Source organism: Solea solea, chromosome 19 (genome assembly GCF_958295425.1).
Source record: "Solea solea chromosome 19, fSolSol10.1, whole genome shotgun sequence".
Lineage (NCBI taxonomy): Eukaryota > Metazoa > Chordata > Actinopteri > Pleuronectiformes > Soleidae > Solea > Solea solea.
Window position 1 is genome coordinate 8,453,184 of NC_081152.1, and position 20,282 is coordinate 8,473,465.

General features: G+C 33.3%; 1 protein-coding gene across 1 annotated transcript in view; it reads left to right on the top strand.

Moving 5' to 3' along the window:
- pcsk5a (proprotein convertase subtilisin/kexin type 5a) overlaps nucleotides 1–20,198 on the top strand; it is a 53,323-nt gene extending 33,125 nt beyond the window's left edge. The window contains exons 36-38 of the mRNA XM_058618216.1: nucleotides 17,606–17,706; nucleotides 18,210–18,411; nucleotides 19,184–20,198. Coding sequence (XP_058474199.1) covers nucleotides 17,606–17,706; nucleotides 18,210–18,411; nucleotides 19,184–19,689 — 809 coding nt within the window. The 3' untranslated portion in view covers nucleotides 19,690–20,198. The remainder of the gene's footprint in view (nucleotides 1–17,605; nucleotides 17,707–18,209; nucleotides 18,412–19,183) is intronic.
- The last annotated feature ends 84 nt before the right edge of the window (nucleotides 20,199–20,282 follow it).

The window sequence follows — 20,282 nt, forward strand, 5'->3', positions numbered from 1 at the left end:
AAAAACATCATAGTATAGTATGTCGTCCAAATTGTGAAAAAAAAGTCATACTATAGTATGTCGTCCAAAATCATGAAAAAACATCATAGTATAGTATGTCGTCCAAAATGTGACAAAAACTTCATAGTATAGTATGTCGTCCAAAATTGGTCAAAAATGTCATAGGTTAGTATGTCGTCCAAAATCATGAAAAAACATCATAGTATAGTATGTCGTGCAAAATGTGACAAAAACATCATAGTATAGTATGTCGTCCAAAATGTGACAAAAACGTCATAGTATTGTATGTCGTCCAAAATCGGTCAAAAAAGTTATAGTATAGTATGTCGTCCAAAATCTTTCAAAAACGTCATAGTATAGTATGTCATCCAAAATCATGAAAAAACGTCATAGTATAGTTTGTTGTCCAAAATGAGACAAAAAAGTCATAGTATAGTTTGTCGTCCAAAATGTGACAAAAACGTCATAGTATAGTATGTCGTCCAAAATGTAACAAAAAAGTCATACTATAGTATGTCGTCCAAAATCAGTCAAAAAAGTTATAGTATAGTATGTCGTCCAAAATCTTTCAAAAACGTCATACTATAGTATGTCGTCCAAAATTGGTCAAAAATGTCATAGGTTAGTATGTCGTCCAAAATCATGAAAAAACATCATAGTATAGTATGTCGTGTAAAATGTGAAAAAAACATCATGGTATAGTATGTCGTCCAAAATGTGACAAAAAAGTCATACTATAGTATGTCGTCCAAATTGTGACAAAAAAGTCATAGTATTGGATGTCGTCCAAAATGTGACAAAAAAGTCATAGTATAGTATGTCATCCAAAATCTTTCAAAAACGTCATAATATAGTATGTCGTCCAAAATTGGTCAAAAATGTCATAGGTTAGTATGCCGTCCAAAATCATGAAAAAACATCATAGTATAGTATGTCGTCCAAATTGTGACAAAACAGTCGTAGTATAGTAAGTCGTCCAAAATCATGAAAAAACATCATAGTATAGTATGTCGTCCAAAATCAGTCAAAAAGTCATAGTATAGTATGTCGTCCAAAATCACTCAAATAAGTCATACTATAGTATGTCGTACAAAATCATGAAAAAACATCATAGTATAGTATGTCGTCCAAAATGTGACAAAAAAGTCTTACTATAGTATGTCGTCCAAAATGCGACAAAAACGTCATAGTATAGTATGTTGTCCAAAATAGGTCAAAAAGGCCATAGTATAGTATGTCAAAATTGGTCAAAAATGTCATAGGTTAGTATGTCGTCCAAAATCATGAAAAAACATCATAGTATAGTATGTCGTCCAAAATGTGACAAAAACGTCATACTATAGTATGTCGTCCAAAATGTGACAAAAACGTCTTAGTATAGTATGTCTTCCAAAATCACTCAAAAAAGTCATACTATAGTATGTCGTCCAAAATCATGAAAAAACATCATAGTATAGCATGTCGTCCAAAATGTGACAAAAAAGTCATGCTATAGTATGTCGTCCAAAATCATGAAAAAACATCATAGTATAGCATGTCGTCCAAAATGTGACAAAAAAGTCATAGTATAGTATGTTGTCCAAAATCACTCAAAGTCATACAATAGTATGACGTCCAAAATCATGAAAAAACATCATAGTATAGCATGTCGTCCAAAATGTGACAAAAATGTCATACTATAGTATGTCGTCCAAAATCATGAAAAAACATCATAGTATAGTATGTCGTCCAAAATGTGACAAAAAAGTCATAGTATAGTATGTCGTCCAAAATCATGAAAAAACATCATAGTATAGCATGTCGTCCAAAATGTGACAAAAAAGTCATACTATAGTATGTCGTCCAAAATCATGAAAAAACATCATAGTATAGCATGTCGTCCAAAATGTGACAAAAAAGTCATACTATAGTATGTCGTCCAAAATCGGTCAAAAAAGTCATAGTATAGTCAGTCAGTCAGTCATCATCTACCGCTTTATCCTCAACCAGAGGGTCGCGGGGGGTGCTGTGCCAATCTCAGCTACATCGGGCGATAGGCGGGGTACACCCTGGACAGTTCATAGTATAGTATGTTGTCCAAAATGTGACAAAAAAGTCATACTATAGTATGTCGTCCAAAATGTGACAAAAAAGTCATACTATAGCATGTCGTCCAAAATCGGTCAAAAAAGTCTTAGTATAGTATTTTGTCCAAAATCATGAAAAAACATCATAGTATAGCATGTCGTCCAAAATCCGTCAAAAATGTCATAGGTTAGTATGTCGTCCAAAATGTGACAAAAAAGTCATACTATAGTATGTCGTCCAAAATCATGAAAAAACATCATAGTATAGCATGTCGTCCAAAATGTGACAAAAAAGTCATACTATAGTATGTCGTCCAAAATCATGAAAAAACATCATAGTATAGTATGTCGTCCAAATTGTGACAAAAAAGTCATAGGTTAGTATGTCGTCCAAAATCATGAAAAAACATCATAGTATAGCATGTCGTCCAAAATGTGACAAAAATGTCATACTATAGTATGTCGTCCAAAATCATGAAAAAACATCATAGTATAGCATGTCGTCCAAAATGTGACAAAAAAGTCATACTATAATACTGTATGTAGTCCAAAATCATGAAAAAACATCATAGTATAGTATGTCGTCCAAATTGTGACAGAAAAGTCATAGTATAGTATGTCGTCCAAAATCATGAAAAAACATCATAGTATAGCATGTCGTCCAAAATGTGACAAAAAAGTCATACTATAGTATGTCGTCCAAAATCATGAAAAAACATCATAGTATAGCATGTCGTCCAAAATGTGACAAAAAAGTCATACTATAGTATGTCGTCCAAAATCACTCAAAGAAGTCATACAATAGTATGTCGTCCAAAATCATGAAAAAACATCATAGTATAGCATGTCGTCCAAAATGTGACAAAAATGTCATACAATAGTATGTCGTCCAAAATCATGAAAAAACATCATAGTATAGTATGTCGTCCAAAATCATGAAAAAACATCATAGTATAGTATGTCGTCCAAATTGTGACAAAAATGTCATACTATAGTATGTCGTCCAAAATCATGAAAAAACATCATAGTATAGTATGTCGTCCAAATTGTGACAAAAAAGTCATAGGTTAGTATGTCGTCCAAAATCATGAAAAAACATCATAGTATAGCATGTCATCCAAAATGTGACAAAAACATCATAGTAAAGTATGTCGTCCAAAATGTGAAAAAAAAGTCATACTATAGTATGTCGTCCAAAATCATGAAAAAACATCATAGTATAGCATATCGTCCAAAATGTGACAAAAAAGTCATACTATAGTATGTCGTCCAAAATCATGAAAAAACATCATAGTATAGCATGTCATCCAAAATGTGACAAAAACATCATAGTAAAGTATGTCGTCCAAAATGTGACAAAAAAGTCATACTATAGTATGTCATCCAAAATCGGTCAAAAAAGTCATAGTATAGTATGTCGTCCAAAATCGGTCAAAAAAGTCATACTATAGTATGTCGTCCAAAATGTGACAAAAAATCATAGTATAGCATGTCGTCCAAAATGTGACAAAAAAGTCATACTATAGCATGTCGTCCAAAATCGGTCAAAAAAGTCTTAGTATAGTATTTTGTCCAAAATCATGAAAAAACATCATAGTATAGCATGTCGTCCAAAATCCGTCAAAAATGTCATAGTATAGTATGTCGTCCAAAATGTGACAAAAAAGTCATAGTATAGTATGTCGTCCAAAATCATGAAAAAACATCATAGTATAGTATGTCGTCCAAAATCATGAAAAAACATCATAGTCGTCCAAAATGTGACAAAAAAGTCATAGGTTAGTATGTTGTCCAAAATGTGACAAAAAAGTCATAGTATAGTATGTCGTCCAAAATGTGACAAAAAAGTCATAGTATAGTATGTCGTCCAAAATCATGAAAAAACATCATAGTATAGTATGTCGTCCAAAATCATGAAAAAACATCATAGTCGTCCAAAATGTGACAAAAAAGTCATAGGTTAGTATGTCGTCCAAATTGTGACAAAAAAGTCATAGTAAAGTATGTCGTCCAAAATCATGAAAAAACATCATAGTATAGCATGTCGTCCAAAATGTGACAAAAAAGTCATAGTAAAGTATGTTGTCCAAAATCACTTAAAGAAGTCATACAATAGTATGTCGTCCAAAATCATGAAAAAACATCATAGTATAGCATGTCGTCCAAAATCACTCAAAGAAGTCATACTATAGTATGTCGTCCAAAATCATGAAAAAACATCATAGTATAGCATGTCGTCCAAAATGTGACAAAAAAGTCATAGTATAGTATGTTGTCCAAAATCACTCAAAGAAGTCATACAATAGTATGTCGTCCAAAATCATGAAAAAACATCATAGTATAGCATGTCGTCCAAAATGTGACAAAAATGTCATACTATAGTATGTCGTCCAAAATCATGAAAAAACATCATAGTATAGTATGTCGTCCAAAATCATGAAAAAACATCATAGTATAGTATGTCGTCCAAATTGTGACAAAAATGTCATACTATAGTATGTCGTCCAAAATCATGAAAAAACATCATAGTATAGTATGTCGTCCAAATTGTGACAAAAAAGTCATAGGTTAGTATGTCGTCCAAAATCATGAAAAAACATCATAGTATAGCATGTCGTCCAAAATGTGACAAAAACATCATAGTAAAGTATGTCGTCCAAAATGTGAAAAAAAAGTCATACTATAGTATGTCGTCCAAAATCATGAAAAAACATCATAGTATAGCATATCGTCCAAAATGTGACAAAAAAGTCATACTATAGTATGTCGTCCAAAATCATGAAAAAACATCATAGTATAGCATGTCATCCAAAATGTGACAAAAACATCATAGTAAAGTATGTCGTCCAAAATGTGACAAAAAAGTCATACTATAGTATGTCATCCAAAATCGGTCAAAAAAGTCATAGTATAGTATGTTGTCCAAAATCGGTCAAAAAAGTCATAGTATAGTATGTTGTCCAAAATGTGACAAAAAAAGTCATAGTATAGTATGTCGTCAAAATGTGACAAAAAAGTCATACTATAGTATGTCGTCCAAAATGTGACAAAAAATCATAGTATAGCATGTCGTCCAAAATGTGACAAAAAAGTCATACTATAGCATGTCGTCCAAAATCGGTCAAAAAAGTCTTAGTATAGTATTTTGTCCAAAATCATGAAAAAACATCATAGTATAGCATGTCGTCCAAAATCCGTCAAAAATGTCATAGTATAGTATGTCGTCCAAAATGTGACAAAAAAGTCATAGTATAGTATGTCGTCCAAAATGTGACAAAAAAGTCATAGTATAGTATGTCGTCCAAAATCATGAAAAAACATCATAGTATAGTATGTCGTCCAAAATCATGAAAAAACATCATAGTCGTCCAAAATGTGACAAAAAAGTCATAGGTTAGTATGTCGTCCAAATTGTGACAAAAAAGTCAAAGTAAAGTATGTCGTCCAAAATCATGAAAAAACATCATAGTATAGCATGTCGTCCAAAATGTGACAAAAAAGTCATAGTAAAGTATGTTGTCCAAAATCACTCAAAGAAGTCATACAATAGTATGTCGTCCAAAATCATGAAAAAACATCATAGTATAGCATGTCGTCCAAAATCACTCAAAGAAGTCATACTATAGTATGTCGTCCAAAATCATGAAAAAACATCATAGTATAGCATGTCGTCCAAAATGTGACAAAAAAGTCATACTATAGTATGTCGTCCAAAATCATGAAAAAACATCATAGTATAGTATGTCGTCCAAATTGTGACAAAAAAGTCATAGTATAGTATGTTGTCCAAAATCATGAAAAAACATCATAGTATAGCATGTCGTCCAAAATGTGACAAAAAAGTCATACTATAGTATGTCGTCCAAAATCATGAAAAAAAAGTCATAGTATAGTATGTCGTCCAAAATCATGAAAAAACATCATAGTATAGCATGTCGTCCAAAATCATGAAAAAACATCATAGTATAGTATGTCGTCCAAAATCATGAAAAAAAAGTCATAGTATAGTATGTCGTCCAAAATCATGAAAAAACATCATAGTATAGCATGTCGTCCAAAATCATGAAAAAACATCATAGTATAGTATGTCGTCCAAAATCATGAAAAAAAAGTCATAGTATAGTATGTCGTCCAAAATCATGAAAAAACATCATAGAATAGTATGTCGTCCAAAATCATGAAAAAACATCATAGTCGTCCAAAATGTGACAAAAAAAGTCATGCTATAGTATGTCGTCCAAATTGTGACAAAAAAGTCATAGTATAGTATGTCGTCCAAAATCATGAAAAAACATCATAGTATAGCATGTCGTCCAAAATTTGACAAAAAAGTCATAGTAAAGTATGTTGTCCAAAATCACTCAAAGAAGTCATACAATAGTATGTCGTCCAAAATCATGAAAAAACATCATAGTATAGCATGTCGTCCAAAATCACTCAAAGAAGTCATACTATAGTATGTCGTCCAAAATCATGAAAAAACATCATAGTATAGCATGTCGTCCAAAATGTGACAAAAAAGTCATACTATAGTATGTCGTCCAAAATCATGAAAAAACATCATAGTATAGTATGTCGTCCAAATTGTGACAAAAAAGTCATAGTATAGTATGTTGTCCAAAATCATGAAAAAACATCATAGTATAGCATGTCGTCCAAAATGTGACAAAAAAGTCATACTATAGTATGTCGTCCAAAATCATGAAAAAAAAGTCATAGTATAGTATGTCGTCCAAAATCATGAAAAAACATCATAGTATAGCATGTCGTCCAAAATCATGAAAAAACATCATAGTATAGTATGTCGTCCAAAATCATGAAAAAAAAGTCATAGTATAGTATGTCGTCCAAAATCATGAAAAAACATCATAGTATAGCATGTCGTCCAAAATCATGAAAAAACATCATAGTATAGTATGTCGTCCAAAATCATGAAAAAAAAGTCATAGTATAGTATGTCGTCCAAAATCATGAAAAAACATCATAGAATAGTATGTCGTCCAAAATCATGAAAAAACATCATAGTCGTCCAAAATGTGACAAAAAAAGTCATGCTATAGTATGTCGTCCAAATTGTGACAAAAAAGTCATAGTATAGTATGTCGTCCAAAATCATGAAAAAACATCATAGTATAGCATGTCGTCCAAAATTTGACAAAAAAGTCATAGTATAGTATGTTGTCCAAAATCACTCAAAGAAGTCATATAATAGTATGTCGTCCAAAATCATGAAAAAACATCATCCTATAGCATGTCGTCCAAAATGTGACAAAAATGTCATACTATAGTATGTCGTCCAAAATCATGAAAAAACATCATAGTATAGCATGTCGTCCAAAATGTGACAAAAAAGTCATACTATAGTATGTCGTCCAAAATCATGAAAAAACATCATAGTATAGTATGTCGTCCAAATTGTGACAGAAAAGTCATAGTATAGTATGTCGTCCAAAATCATGAAAAAACATCATAGTATAGCATGTCGTCCAAAATGTGACAAAAAAGTCATAGTATAGTATGTTGTCCAAAATTACTCAAAGAAGTCATACAATAGTATGTCGTCCAAAATCATGAAAAAACATCATAGTATAGCATGTCGTCCAAAATGTGACAAAAATGTCAAACTATAGTATGTCGTCCAAAATCATGAAAAAACATCATAGTATTGCTTGTCATCCAAAATGTGACAAAAAACATCATAGTATAGCATGTCGTCCAGGATGTGACAAAAAAGTCATAGTATAGTATGTCGTCCAAAATCATGAAAAAACATCATAGTATAGTATGTCGTCCAAAATCATGAAAAAACATCATAGTATAGTATGTCGTCCAAATTGTGACAAAAATGTCATACTATAGTATGTCGTCCAAAATCATGAAAAAACATCATAGTATAGTATGTCGTCCAAATTGTGACAAAAAAGTCATAGGTTAGTATGTCGTCCAAAATCATGAAAAAACATCATAGTATAGCATGTCGTCCAAAATGTGACAAAAAAGTCATAGTATAGTATGTTGTCCAATATCACTCAAAGAAGTCATACAATAGTATGTCGTCCAAAATCATGAAAAAACATCATAGTATAGCATGTCGTCCAAAATGTGACAAAAAAGTCATACTATAGTATGTCGTCCAAAATCATGAAAAAACATCATAGTATAGTATGTCGTCCAAAATCATGAAAAAACATCATAGTATAGCATGTCGTCCAAAATGTGACAAAAAAGTCATAGTATAGTATGTTGTCCAAAATTACTCAAAGAAGTCATACAATAGTATGTCGTCCAAAATCATGAAAAAACATCATAGTACAGCATGTCGTCCAAAATGTGACAAAAATGTCAAACTATAGTATGTCGTCCAAAATCATGAAAAAACATCATAGTATTGCTTGTCGTCCAAAATGTGACAAAAAAGTCATACTATAGTATGTCGTCCAAAATCATGAAAAAACATCATAGTATAGCATGTCGTCCAAAATGTGACAAAAATGTCATACTATAGTATGTCGTCCAAAATCATGAAAAAACATCATAGTATAGTATGTCGTCCAAATTGTGACAAAAATGTCATACTATAGTATGTCGTCCAAAATCATGAAAAAACATCATAGTATAGTATGTCGTCCAAATTGTGACAAAAAAGTCATAGGTTAGTATGTCGTCCAAAATCATGAAAAAACATCATAGTATAGCATGTCATCCAAAATGTGACAAAAACATCATAGTAAAGTATGTCGTCCAAAATGTGAAAAAAAAGTCATACTATAGTATGTCGTCCAAAATCATGAAAAAACATCATAGTATAGCATATCGTCCAAAATGTGACAAAAAAGTCATACTATAGTATGTCGTCCAAAATCATGAAAAAACATCATAGTATAGCATGTCATCCAAAATGTGACAAAAACATCATAGTAAAGTATGTCGTCCAAAATGTGACAAAAAAGTCATACTATAATATGTCATCCAAAATCGGTCAAAAAAGTCATAGTATAGTATGTTGTCCAAAATCGGTCAAAAAAGTCATAGTATAGTATGTTGTCCAAAATGTGACAAAAAAAGTCATAGTATAGTATGTCGTCAAAATGTGACAAAAAAGTCATACTATAGTATGTCGTCCAAAATGTGACAAAAAAGTCATACTATAGTATCTCGTCCAAAATGTGACAAAAACGTCATAGTATAGCATGTCGTCCAAAATGTGACAAAAAAGTCATACTATAGCATGTCGTCCAAAATCGGTCAAAAAAGTCTTAGTATAGTATTTTGTCCAAAATCATGAAAAAACATCATAGTATAGCATGTCGTCCAAAATCCGTCAAAAATGTCATAGGTTAGTATGTCGTCCAAAATGTGACAAAAAAGTCATAGTATAGTATGTCGTCCAAAATCATGAAAAAACATCATAGTATAGTATGTCGTCCAAAATCATGAAAAAACATCATAGTCGTCCAAAATGTGACAAAAAAGTCATAGGTTAGTATGTCGTCCAAATTGTGACAAAAAAGTCATAGTATAGTATGTCGTCCAAAATCATGAAAAAACATCATAGTATAGCATTTCGTCCAAATTGTGACAAAAAAGTCATAGTATAGTATGTCGTCCAAAATCATGAAAAAACATCATAGTATAGCATTTCGTCCAAATTGTGACAAAAAAGTCATAGTATAGTATGTCGTCCAAAATCATGAAAAAACATCATAGTATAGCATGTCGTCCAAAATGTGACGAAGAAGTCATACTATAGTATGTCGTCCAAAATCATGAAAAAACATCATAGTATAGCATGTCGTCCAAAATGTGACAAAAATGTCAAACTATAGTATGTCGTCCAAAATCATGAAAAAACATCATAGTATTATGTCATCCAAATTGTGACAAAAAAGTCATAGGTTAGTATGTCGTCCAAAATCATGAAAAAACATCATAGTATAGTATGTCGTCCAAATTGTGACAAAAAAGTCATAGGTTAGTATGTCGTCCAAAATCACGAAAAAACATCATAGTATAGCATGTCGTCCAAATTGTGACAAAAAAGTCATAGGTTAGTATGTCGTCCAAAATCATGAAAAAACATCATAGTATAGCATGTCGTCCAAAATGTGACAAAAATGTCATACTATAGTATGTCGTCCAAAATCATGAAAAAACATCATAGCATAGTATGTCGTCCAAATTGTGACAAAAATGTCATACTATAGTATATCGTCCAAAATCATGAAAAAACATCATAGTATAGTATGTCGTCCAAATTGTGACAAAAAAGTCATAGGTTAGTATGTCGTCCAAAATCATGAAAAAACATCATAGTATAGCATGTCATCCAAAATGTGACAAAAACATCATAGTAAAGTATGTCGTCCAAAATGTGACAAAAAAGTCATACTATAGTATGTCGTCCAAAATCATGAAAAAACATCATAGGTTAGTATGTCGTCCAAAATCATGAAAAAACATCATAGTATAGCATGTCGTCCAAAATGTGACAAAAAAGTCATACTATAGTATGTTGTCCAAAATCATGAAAAATAAGTCATAGTATAGTATGTCGTCCAAAATCATGAAAAAACATCATAGTATAGCATGTCGTCCAAAATCATGAAAAAACATAGTATAGTATGTCGTCCAAAATCATGAAAAAACATCATAGTATAGTATGTCGTCCAAAATCATGAAAAAAAAGTCATAGTATAGTATGTCGTCCAAAATCATGAAAAAACATCATAGAATAGTATGTCATCCAAAATCATGAAAAAACATCATAGTCGTCCAAAATGTGACAAAAAAAGTCATGCTATAGTATGTCGTCCAAATTGTGACAAAAAAGTCATAGGTTAGTATGTCGTCCAAAATCATGAAAAAACATCATAGTATAGTATGTCGTGCAAAATGTGACAAAAACATCATACTATAGTATGTCGTCCAAAATGTGACAAAAACGTCATAGTATAGTATGTCGTCCAAAATGTGACAAAAACGTCATAGTATAGTATGTCGTCCAAAATGTGACAAAAACGTCATAGTATTGTATGTCGTCCAAAATCGGTCAAAAAAGTTATAGTATAGTATGTCGTCCAAAATCTTTCAAAAACGTCATAGTATAGTATGTCATCCAAAATCATGAAAAAACGTCATAGTATAGTTTGTTGTCCAAAATGTGACAAAAACGTCATAGTATAGTATGTCGTCCAAAATGTAACAAAAAAGTCATACCATAGTATGTCGTCCAAAATCAGTCAAAAAAGTTATAGTATAGTATGTCGTCCAAAATCTTTCAAAAACGTCATACTATAGTATGTCGTCCAAAATTGGTCAAAAATGTCATAGGTTAGTATGTCGTCCAAAATCATGAAAAAACATCATAGTATACTATGTCGTCCAAATTGTGACAAAAAAGTCGTAGTATAGTAAGTCGTCCAAAATCATGAAAAAACATCATAGTATAGTATGTCGTCCAAAATCGGTCAAAAAGTCATAGTATAGTATGTCGTCCAAAATCACTCAAAGAAGTCATACTATAGTATGTCGTACAAAATCATGAAAAAACATCATAGTATAGTATGTCGTCCAAAATGTGACAAAAAAGTCTTACTATAGTATGTCGTCCAAAATGCGACAAAAACGTCATAGTATAGTATGTTGTCCAAAATAGGTCAAAAAGGCCATAGTATAGTATGTCAAAATTGGTCAAAAATGTCATAGGTTAGTATGTCGTCCAAAATCATGAAAAAACATCATAGTATAGTATGTCGTCCAAAATGTGACAAAAACGTCATACTATAGTATGTCGTCCAAAATGTGACAAAAACGTCATAGTATAGTATGTCTTCCAAAATCATGAAAAAACATCATAGTATAGCATGTCGTCCAAAATGTGACAAAAAAGTCATAGTATAGTATGTTGTCCAAAATCACTCAAAGAAGTCATACAATAGTATGTCGTCCAAAATCATGAAAAAACATCATAGTATAGCATGTCGTCCAAAATGTGACAAAAATGTCAAACTATAGTATGTCGTCCAAAATCATGAAAAAACATCATAGTATAGTATGTCATCCAAATTGTGACAAAAAAGTCATAGGTTAGTATGTCGTCCAAAATCATGAAAAAACATCATAGTATAGTATGTCGTCCAAATTGTGACAAAAAAGTCATAGGTTAGTATGTCGTCCAAAATCACGAAAAAACATCATAGTATAGCATGTCGTCCAAATTGTGACAAAAAAGTCATAGGTTAGTATGTCGTCCAAAATCATGAAAAAACATCATAGTATAGCATGTCGTCCAAAATGTGACAAAAATGTCATACTATAGTATGTCGTCCAAAATCATGAAAAAACATCATAGCATAGTATGTCGTCCAAATTGTGACAAAAATGTCATACTATAGTATATCGTCCAAAATCATGAAAAAACATCATAGTATAGTATGTCGTCCAAATTGTGACAAAAAAGTCATAGGTTAGTATGTCGTCCAAAATCATGAAAAAACATCATAGTATAGTATGTCGTCCAAAATCATGAAAAAAAAGTCATAGTATAGTATGTCGTCCAAAATCATGAAAAAACATCATAGAATAGTATGTCATCCAAAATCATGAAAAAACATCATAGTCGTCCAAAATGTGACAAAAAAAGTCATGCTATAGTATGTCGTCCAAATTGTGACAAAAAAGTCATAGGTTAGTATGTCGTCCAAAATCATGAAAAAACATCATAGTATAGTATGTCGTGCAAAATGTGACAAAAACATCATACTATAGTATGTCGTCCAAAATGTGACAAAAACGTCATAGTATAGTATGTCGTCCAAAATGTGACAAAAACGTCATAGTACAGTATGTCGTCCAAAATGTGACAAAAACGTCATAGTATTGTATGTCGTCCAAAATCGGTCAAAAAAGTTATAGTATAGTATGTCGTCCAAAATCTTTCAAAAACGTCATAGTATAGTATGTCATCCAAAATCATGAAAAAACGTCATAGTATAGTTTGTTGTCCAAAATGTGACAAAAACGTCATAGTATAGTATGTCGTCCAAAATGTAACAAAAAAGTCATACCATAGTATGTCGTCCAAAATCAGTCAAAAAAGTTATAGTATAGTATGTCGTCCAAAATCTTTCAAAAACGTCATACTATAGTATGTCGTCCAAAATTGGTCAAAAATGTCATAGGTTAGTATGTCGTCCAAAATCATGAAAAAACATCATAGTATAATATGTCGTGCAAAATGTGACAAAAACGTCATAGTATAGTATGTCGTCCAAAATCATGAAAAAACATCATAGTATAGTATGTCGTCCAAAATCATGAAAAAACATCATAGTATAGTATGTCTTGTAAAATGTGAAAAAAACATCATGGTATAGTATGTCGTCCAAAATGTGACAAAAAAGTCATACTATAGTATGTCGTCCAAATTGTGACAAAAAAGTCATAGTATTGGATGTCGTCCAAAATGTGACAAAAAAGTCATAGTATAGTATGTCATCCAAAATCTTTCAAAAACGTCATAATATAGTATGTCGTCCAAAATTGGTCAAAAATGTCATAGGTTAGTATGTCGTCCAAAATCATGAAAAAACATCATAGTATACTATGTCGTCCAAATTGTGACAAAAAAGTCGTAGTATAGTAAGTCGTCCAAAATCATGAAAAAACATCATAGTATAGTATGTCGTCCAAAATCGGTCAAAAAGTCATAGTATAGTATGTCGTCCAAAATCACTCAAAGAAGTCATACTACAGTATGTCGTACAAAATCATGAAAAAACATCATAGTATAGTATGTCGTCCAAAATGTGACAAAAAAGTCTTACTATAGTATGTCGTCCAAAATGCGACAAAAACGTCATAGTATAGTATGTTGTCCAAAATAGGTCAAAAAGGCCATAGTATAGTATGTCAAAATTGGTCAAAAATGTCATAGGTTAGTATGTCGTCCAAAATCATGAAAAAACATCATAGTATAGCATGTCGTCCAAAATGTGACAAAAATGTCAAACTATAGTATGTCGTCCAAAATCATGAAAAAACATCATAGTATAGTATGTCATCCAAATTGTGACAAAAAAGTCATAGGTTAGTATGTCGTCCAAAATCATGAAAAAACATCATAGTATAGTATGTCGTCCAAATTGTGACAAAAAAGTCATAGGTTAGTATGTCGTCCAAAATCACGAAAAAACATCATAGTATAGCATGTCGTCCAAATTGTGACAAAAAAGTCATAGGTTAGTATGTCGTCCAAAATCATGAAAAAACATCATAGTATAGCATGTCGTCCAAAATGTGACAAAAATGTCATACTATAGTATGTCGTCCAAAATCATGAAAAAACATCATAGCATAGTATGTCGTCCAAATTGTGACAAAAATGTCATACTATAGTATATCGTCCAAAATCATGAAAAAACATCATAGTATAGTATGTCGTCCAAATTGTGACAAAAAAGTCATAGGTTAGTATGTCGTCCAAAATCATGAAAAAACATCATAGTATAGTATGTCGTCCAAAATCATGAAAAAAAAGTCATAGTATAGTATGTCGTCCAAAATCATGAAAAAACATCATAGAATAGTATGTCATCCAAAATCATGAAAAAACATCATAGTCGTCCAAAATGTGACAAAAAAAGTCATGCTATAGTATGTCGTCCAAATTGTGACAAAAAAGTCATAGGTTAGTATGTCGTCCAAAATCATGAAAAAACATCATAGTATAGTATGTCGTGCAAAATGTGACAAAAACATCATACTATAGTATGTCGTCCAAAATGTGACAAAAACGTCATAGTATAGTATGTCGTCCAAAATGTGACAAAAACGTCATAGTATAGTATGTCGTCCAAAATGTGACAAAAACGTCATAGTATTGTATGTCGTCCAAAATCGGTCAAAAAAGTTATAGTATAGTATGTCGTCCAAAATCTTTCAAAAACGTCATAGTATAGTATGTCATCCAAAATCATGAAAAAACGTCATAGTATAGTTTGTTGTCCAAAATGTGACAAAAACGTCATAGTATAGTATGTCGTCCAAAATGTAACAAAAAAGTCATACCATAGTATGTCGTCCAAAATCAGTCAAAAAAGTTATAGTATAGTATGTCGTCCAAAATCTTTCAAAAACGTCATACTATAGTATGTCGTCCAAAATTGGTCAAAAATGTCATAGGTTAGTATGTCGTCCAAAATCATGAAAAAACATCATAGTATAATATGTCGTGCAAAATGTGACAAAAACGTCATAGTATAGTATGTCGTCCAAAATCATGAAAAAACATCATAGTATAGTATGTCGTCCAAAATCATGAAAAAACATCATAGTATAGTATGTCTTGTAAAATGTGAAAAAAACATCATGGTATAGTATGTCGTCCAAAATGTGACAAAAAAGTCATACTATAGTATGTCGTCCAAATTGTGACAAAAAAGTCATAGTATTGGATGTCGTCCAAAATGTGACAAAAAAGTCATAGTATAGTATGTCATCCAAAATCTTTCAAAAACGTCATAATATAGTATGTCGTCCAAAATTGGTCAAAAATGTCATAGGTTAGTATGTCGTCCAAAATCATGAAAAAACATCATAGTATACTATGTCGTCCAAATTGTGACAAAAAAGTCGTAGTATAGTAAGTCGTCCAAAATCATGAAAAAACATCATAGTATAGTATGTCGTCCAAAATCGGTCAAAAAGTCATAGTATAGTATGTCGTCCAAAATCACTCAAAGAAGTCATACTATAGTATGTCGTACAAAATCATGAAAAAACATCATAGTATAGTATGTCGTCCAAAATGTGACAAAAAAGTCTTACTATAGTATGTCGTCCAAAATGCGACAAAAACGTCATAGTATAGTATGTTGTCCAAAATAGGTCAAAAAGGCCATAGTATAGTATGTCAAAATTGGTCAAAAATGTCATAGGTTAGTATGTCGTCCAAAATCATGAAAAAACATCATAGTATAGTATGTCGTCCAAAATGTGACAAAAACGTCATACTATAGTATGTCGTCCAAAATGTGACAAAAACGTCATAGTATAGTATGTCTTCCAAAATCACTCAAAAAAGTCATACTATAGTATGTCGTCCAAAATCATGAAAAAACATCATAGTATAGCATGTCGTCCAAAATGTGACAAAAAAGTCATGCTATAGTATGTCGTCCAAAATCATGAAAAAACATCATAGTATAGCATGTCGTCCAAAATGTGACAAAAAAGTCATAGTATAGTATGTTGTCCAAAATCACTCAAAGTCATACAATAGTATGACGTCCAAAATCATGAAAAAACATCATAGTATAGCATGTCGTCCAAAATGTGACAAAAATGTCATACTATAGTATGTCGTCCAAAATCATGAAAAAACATCATAGTATAGTATGTCGTCCAAAATGTGACAAAAAAGTCATAGTATAGTGTGTCGTCCAAAATCAGTCAAAAACATCATAGTATAGCATGTCGTCCAAAATGTGACAAAAAAGTCATACTATAGTATGTCGTCCAAAATCATGAAAAAACATCATAGTATAGCATGTCGTCCAAAATGTGACAAAAAAGTCATAGTATAGTATGTTGTCCAAAATCACTCAAAGAAGTCATACAATAGTATGTCGTCCAAAATCATGAAAAAACATCATAGTATAGCATGTCGTCCAAAATGTGACAAAAAAGTCATACTATAGTATGTCGTCCAAAATCATGAAAAAACATCATAGTATAGCATGTCGTCCAAAATGTGACAAAAATGTCATACTATATAGTATGTCGTCCAAAATCATGAAAAAACATCATAGTATAGTATGTCGTCCAAAATGTGACAAAAAAGTCATAGTATAGTGTGTCGTCCAAAATCAGTCAAAAACATCATAGTATAGCATGTCGTCCAAAATGTGACAAAAAAGTCATACTATAGTATGTCGTCCAAAATCATGAAAAAACATCATAGTATAGCATGTCGTCCAAAATGTGACAAAAAAGTCATAGTATAGTATGTTGTCCAAAATCACTCAAAGAAGTCATACAATAGTATGTCGTCCAAAATCATGAAAAAACATCATAGTATAGCATGTCGTCCAAAATGTGACAAAAAAGTCATAGGTTAGCATGTCGTCCAAAATCGGTCAAAAAAGTCATAGTATAGTATGTCGTCCAAAAACATCATAGCACTATTACAACAGTCATAGTACTAGTGCAGTGCCTGTGCAAAATCTTTTTTTGGGAGTATTTTTAGTAATTGTTGGTTTGGTTTGTGTGCTCATTGTTTCTATTACACAGCAAAAGTTCAGTAACATTTTTATTTGTTAATGGCAGAAAGCATATACAGATACTGACATAATGGCATACAATAAATATGGAATATTGAACTACATGGTTGCACAACAGTTGTTTGGTTGTCACTGGGATGCAGAGCTAGCGTTCGGTAGGGTGACAGCTGCAGTAAAGTGCAGGTGAAGCTTCCTCTGAATTGTTGTCTAATTGTTGACTATAATATTGTCGTTTCATGTCTCATCGTGCATGTGCAGGAAAAGATTCCCATTCCTGTGACTCGTGCTACACTGGATACCTGCTCTCAGAGGGAACGTGTGAGTCCATGTGTGATATCGGCCAGTATCCCGTTGTGAAGGTGACAACATTTTAATTTCACAAATGTTAACTTTTTATTTAAAAAAAAAAAAAGAAAAAAACGTCCCTGCCCTTGCCGCACCAAAAATAATTACTACTAATGTTTTGGCCCCAGGTGTCATATAATGTAATTCAGACTGACTTATTACTCCACCAGGAGAAATCGCAAACAGCAGAGTGAAAATTATGACTGTGAAATTATTTCAATATAAATCTCCAGGTTGTGGCTGCGAGGCAACCTATACTGAAACTGTCTGACGTATTAATTAAATAAATGAGAGGCAGTTCATCATTCATATTCATGGTCATATTTCTGGAAGCAGAGAGCCTGTGTCTATTTCATTTCAATATATACTATCTTATTCTATTTTGTACTTTCTTTTATATAACTTTATTCACTGAATTTCTACCTCATCATACTACTTTTGTACAGCTGAAGCGACAGAGTACAGACAACAACAAAGAAAAGTCTTGAATCTTGTCCTTTCCCCTGACTGTCACCAGGGTTCACTTCATGCTTGTGAGGACTGTGATCACTCGTGTCTGGAGTGTCGTGGGCCCGGTGCAGCCGACTGCACCATGTGTCCTGCTCAGGCCATTTTAGAAGCCGGAGGACGCTGTCTGCTTTGCTGCCGCCATGAGGAAGACGAGGAGGAGGCCACGACGCAGCAGCAGCAGGACTGTTGTAACTGCACGGAGACTCGAGGTGGGCATTTGTCTGCAGGAGGACAGGAGACAGTTTTTGTCTCCTGGAGCTGATGGTGAACACTCTTAGGTCAACGCTGACATTCAGATTACATGTACCACCCTTTAGTTTGTACCCAGAGGTGATCTGTATATTAAACTTGTCGAGGTCAAGTGAGAAATATCAAGAGTTCACTTCATGCAAAATGTCAGGAAAAATGTTAAACATAGTTTCCAGCAGCGCTTTAGGGGGCAAAATACTCACAGCGACAGAAAGAAAAAGAAAACATTAGAGTGGGGAAAAATGGAACCAGTGTTTTTCTTTAGTTTTTCTTTTGGCTTTGTTTTGATTATTACTTATAGCTCTACTGTAGTACACAACTTCTGCCACCGCCTGCTACTTCCACCCACCCTCCCTCTCTGAGATGAGGAGCGTGTGGAAGGAGCAGAGCAATAAATCAAAGAGGTATTTTTATTTTAGTTTCTACAATCTCACGCTCAAAAACAAGCTGCTGGAAGTAAAAGCAGACATGTGAGACAGCGACGCTGCTGCGAGGACGACATGTCTCCTGCTGCAGCTTTGTAACACACCTTTTCTACATTTCCACATTTCTGTATTTTATATTTTTCCTCTCTTTTTAAATGTGATGTTTTGTTTGTGATCTGCTGAATTTCTCTCCTGCACGTCTGTCACAGAGGGGGTTTTTGGGGAGTTTGTCTTAGGCATACAGCACAATTTGATTTCAAGGGACAAGCAGGGACGTCTAAACTTTGTCCCTCTTGCATATTTCCAGGCGAGTGTGTCCTCAGAACCAACTTGGCGTTCACTGACGATGAGGACTGGGAGGCCAGAGGCAGCCTGACCATCTTCGTCATCACCTGCATCCTGCTGGTGGTGGGACTGGTGGCTGTTGTCTTCCTCGTCAAACACTCCCGCTCCAAACACGCACCCCCCGACATGCCCCCCCGTGGCTATGAGAAGCTGGGCTCGGGCGGGGGATTCGGCGGCGGCGGCGGCGGCGGCGGCGGCGGCGGCGGCAACAGACATGGAGGCTACAGCTCTGCGTCTAACAGCAGCAGAGCCGGCTCCTCTGGTGGTCGTTTCCAGGACGCTCAGTTAGTGGACATGAGTGGGCATCGCTCACGGAGAAAGGAGGACGACGATGACGACGACGATGACGACGAGGACATTGTCTACATGGGTCAGGATGGCACCGTGTACAGGAAGTTCCGGTACGGTCAACTCGAAGACAATGAGGACGAGCTGGAGTACGATGATGAGAGCTACACGTTCCGGTGAAGACGCAGAAGTTCTCTGTGAAGAAATGTTTCTCATTTATTTTCTAGACTTGAATTCATTGCTCTGTTTTATTGTGCTGTTTATTTCCTGCCTGGAGGAACAGGCCCATTTATCCTTCACTGAGTATGAGTTGAACCAAATGAGACATGGGAAGTTATTTATAACGACTCATACTTTATGATTGTTATCACTCACAAACATCGAATGAGCTGCAGAGCATTCCATGTCATTTAACATCCTTAAGTACCTCTAACATAATTAAGGTTGATTTTTCGAGACTTTGTTTGGATTATAATTACCTCCCCGTGTGTAATACAATTTATCATGGGCATTTACTAGATTTGACAGTTTCATTAATTGCTTTATTCACTTCTTCAAGTCGTTGTATTGTTGGATTAGCATTTCAAATTTGATTTATCATTGCGCCTCCCGAGCCCTTCTATATTTGCCTGTGTTTGCTGTCAGTGCATTTTGATTGAAGGTGTTTAAATAAAGTCTTGTGAAGACTATGACTGGACCTCTTGCGTGAATATGGTTATACATCGCAAATAAACTTGGCTGGAAGATTCATTCAAGACTCATTTAAAACAATG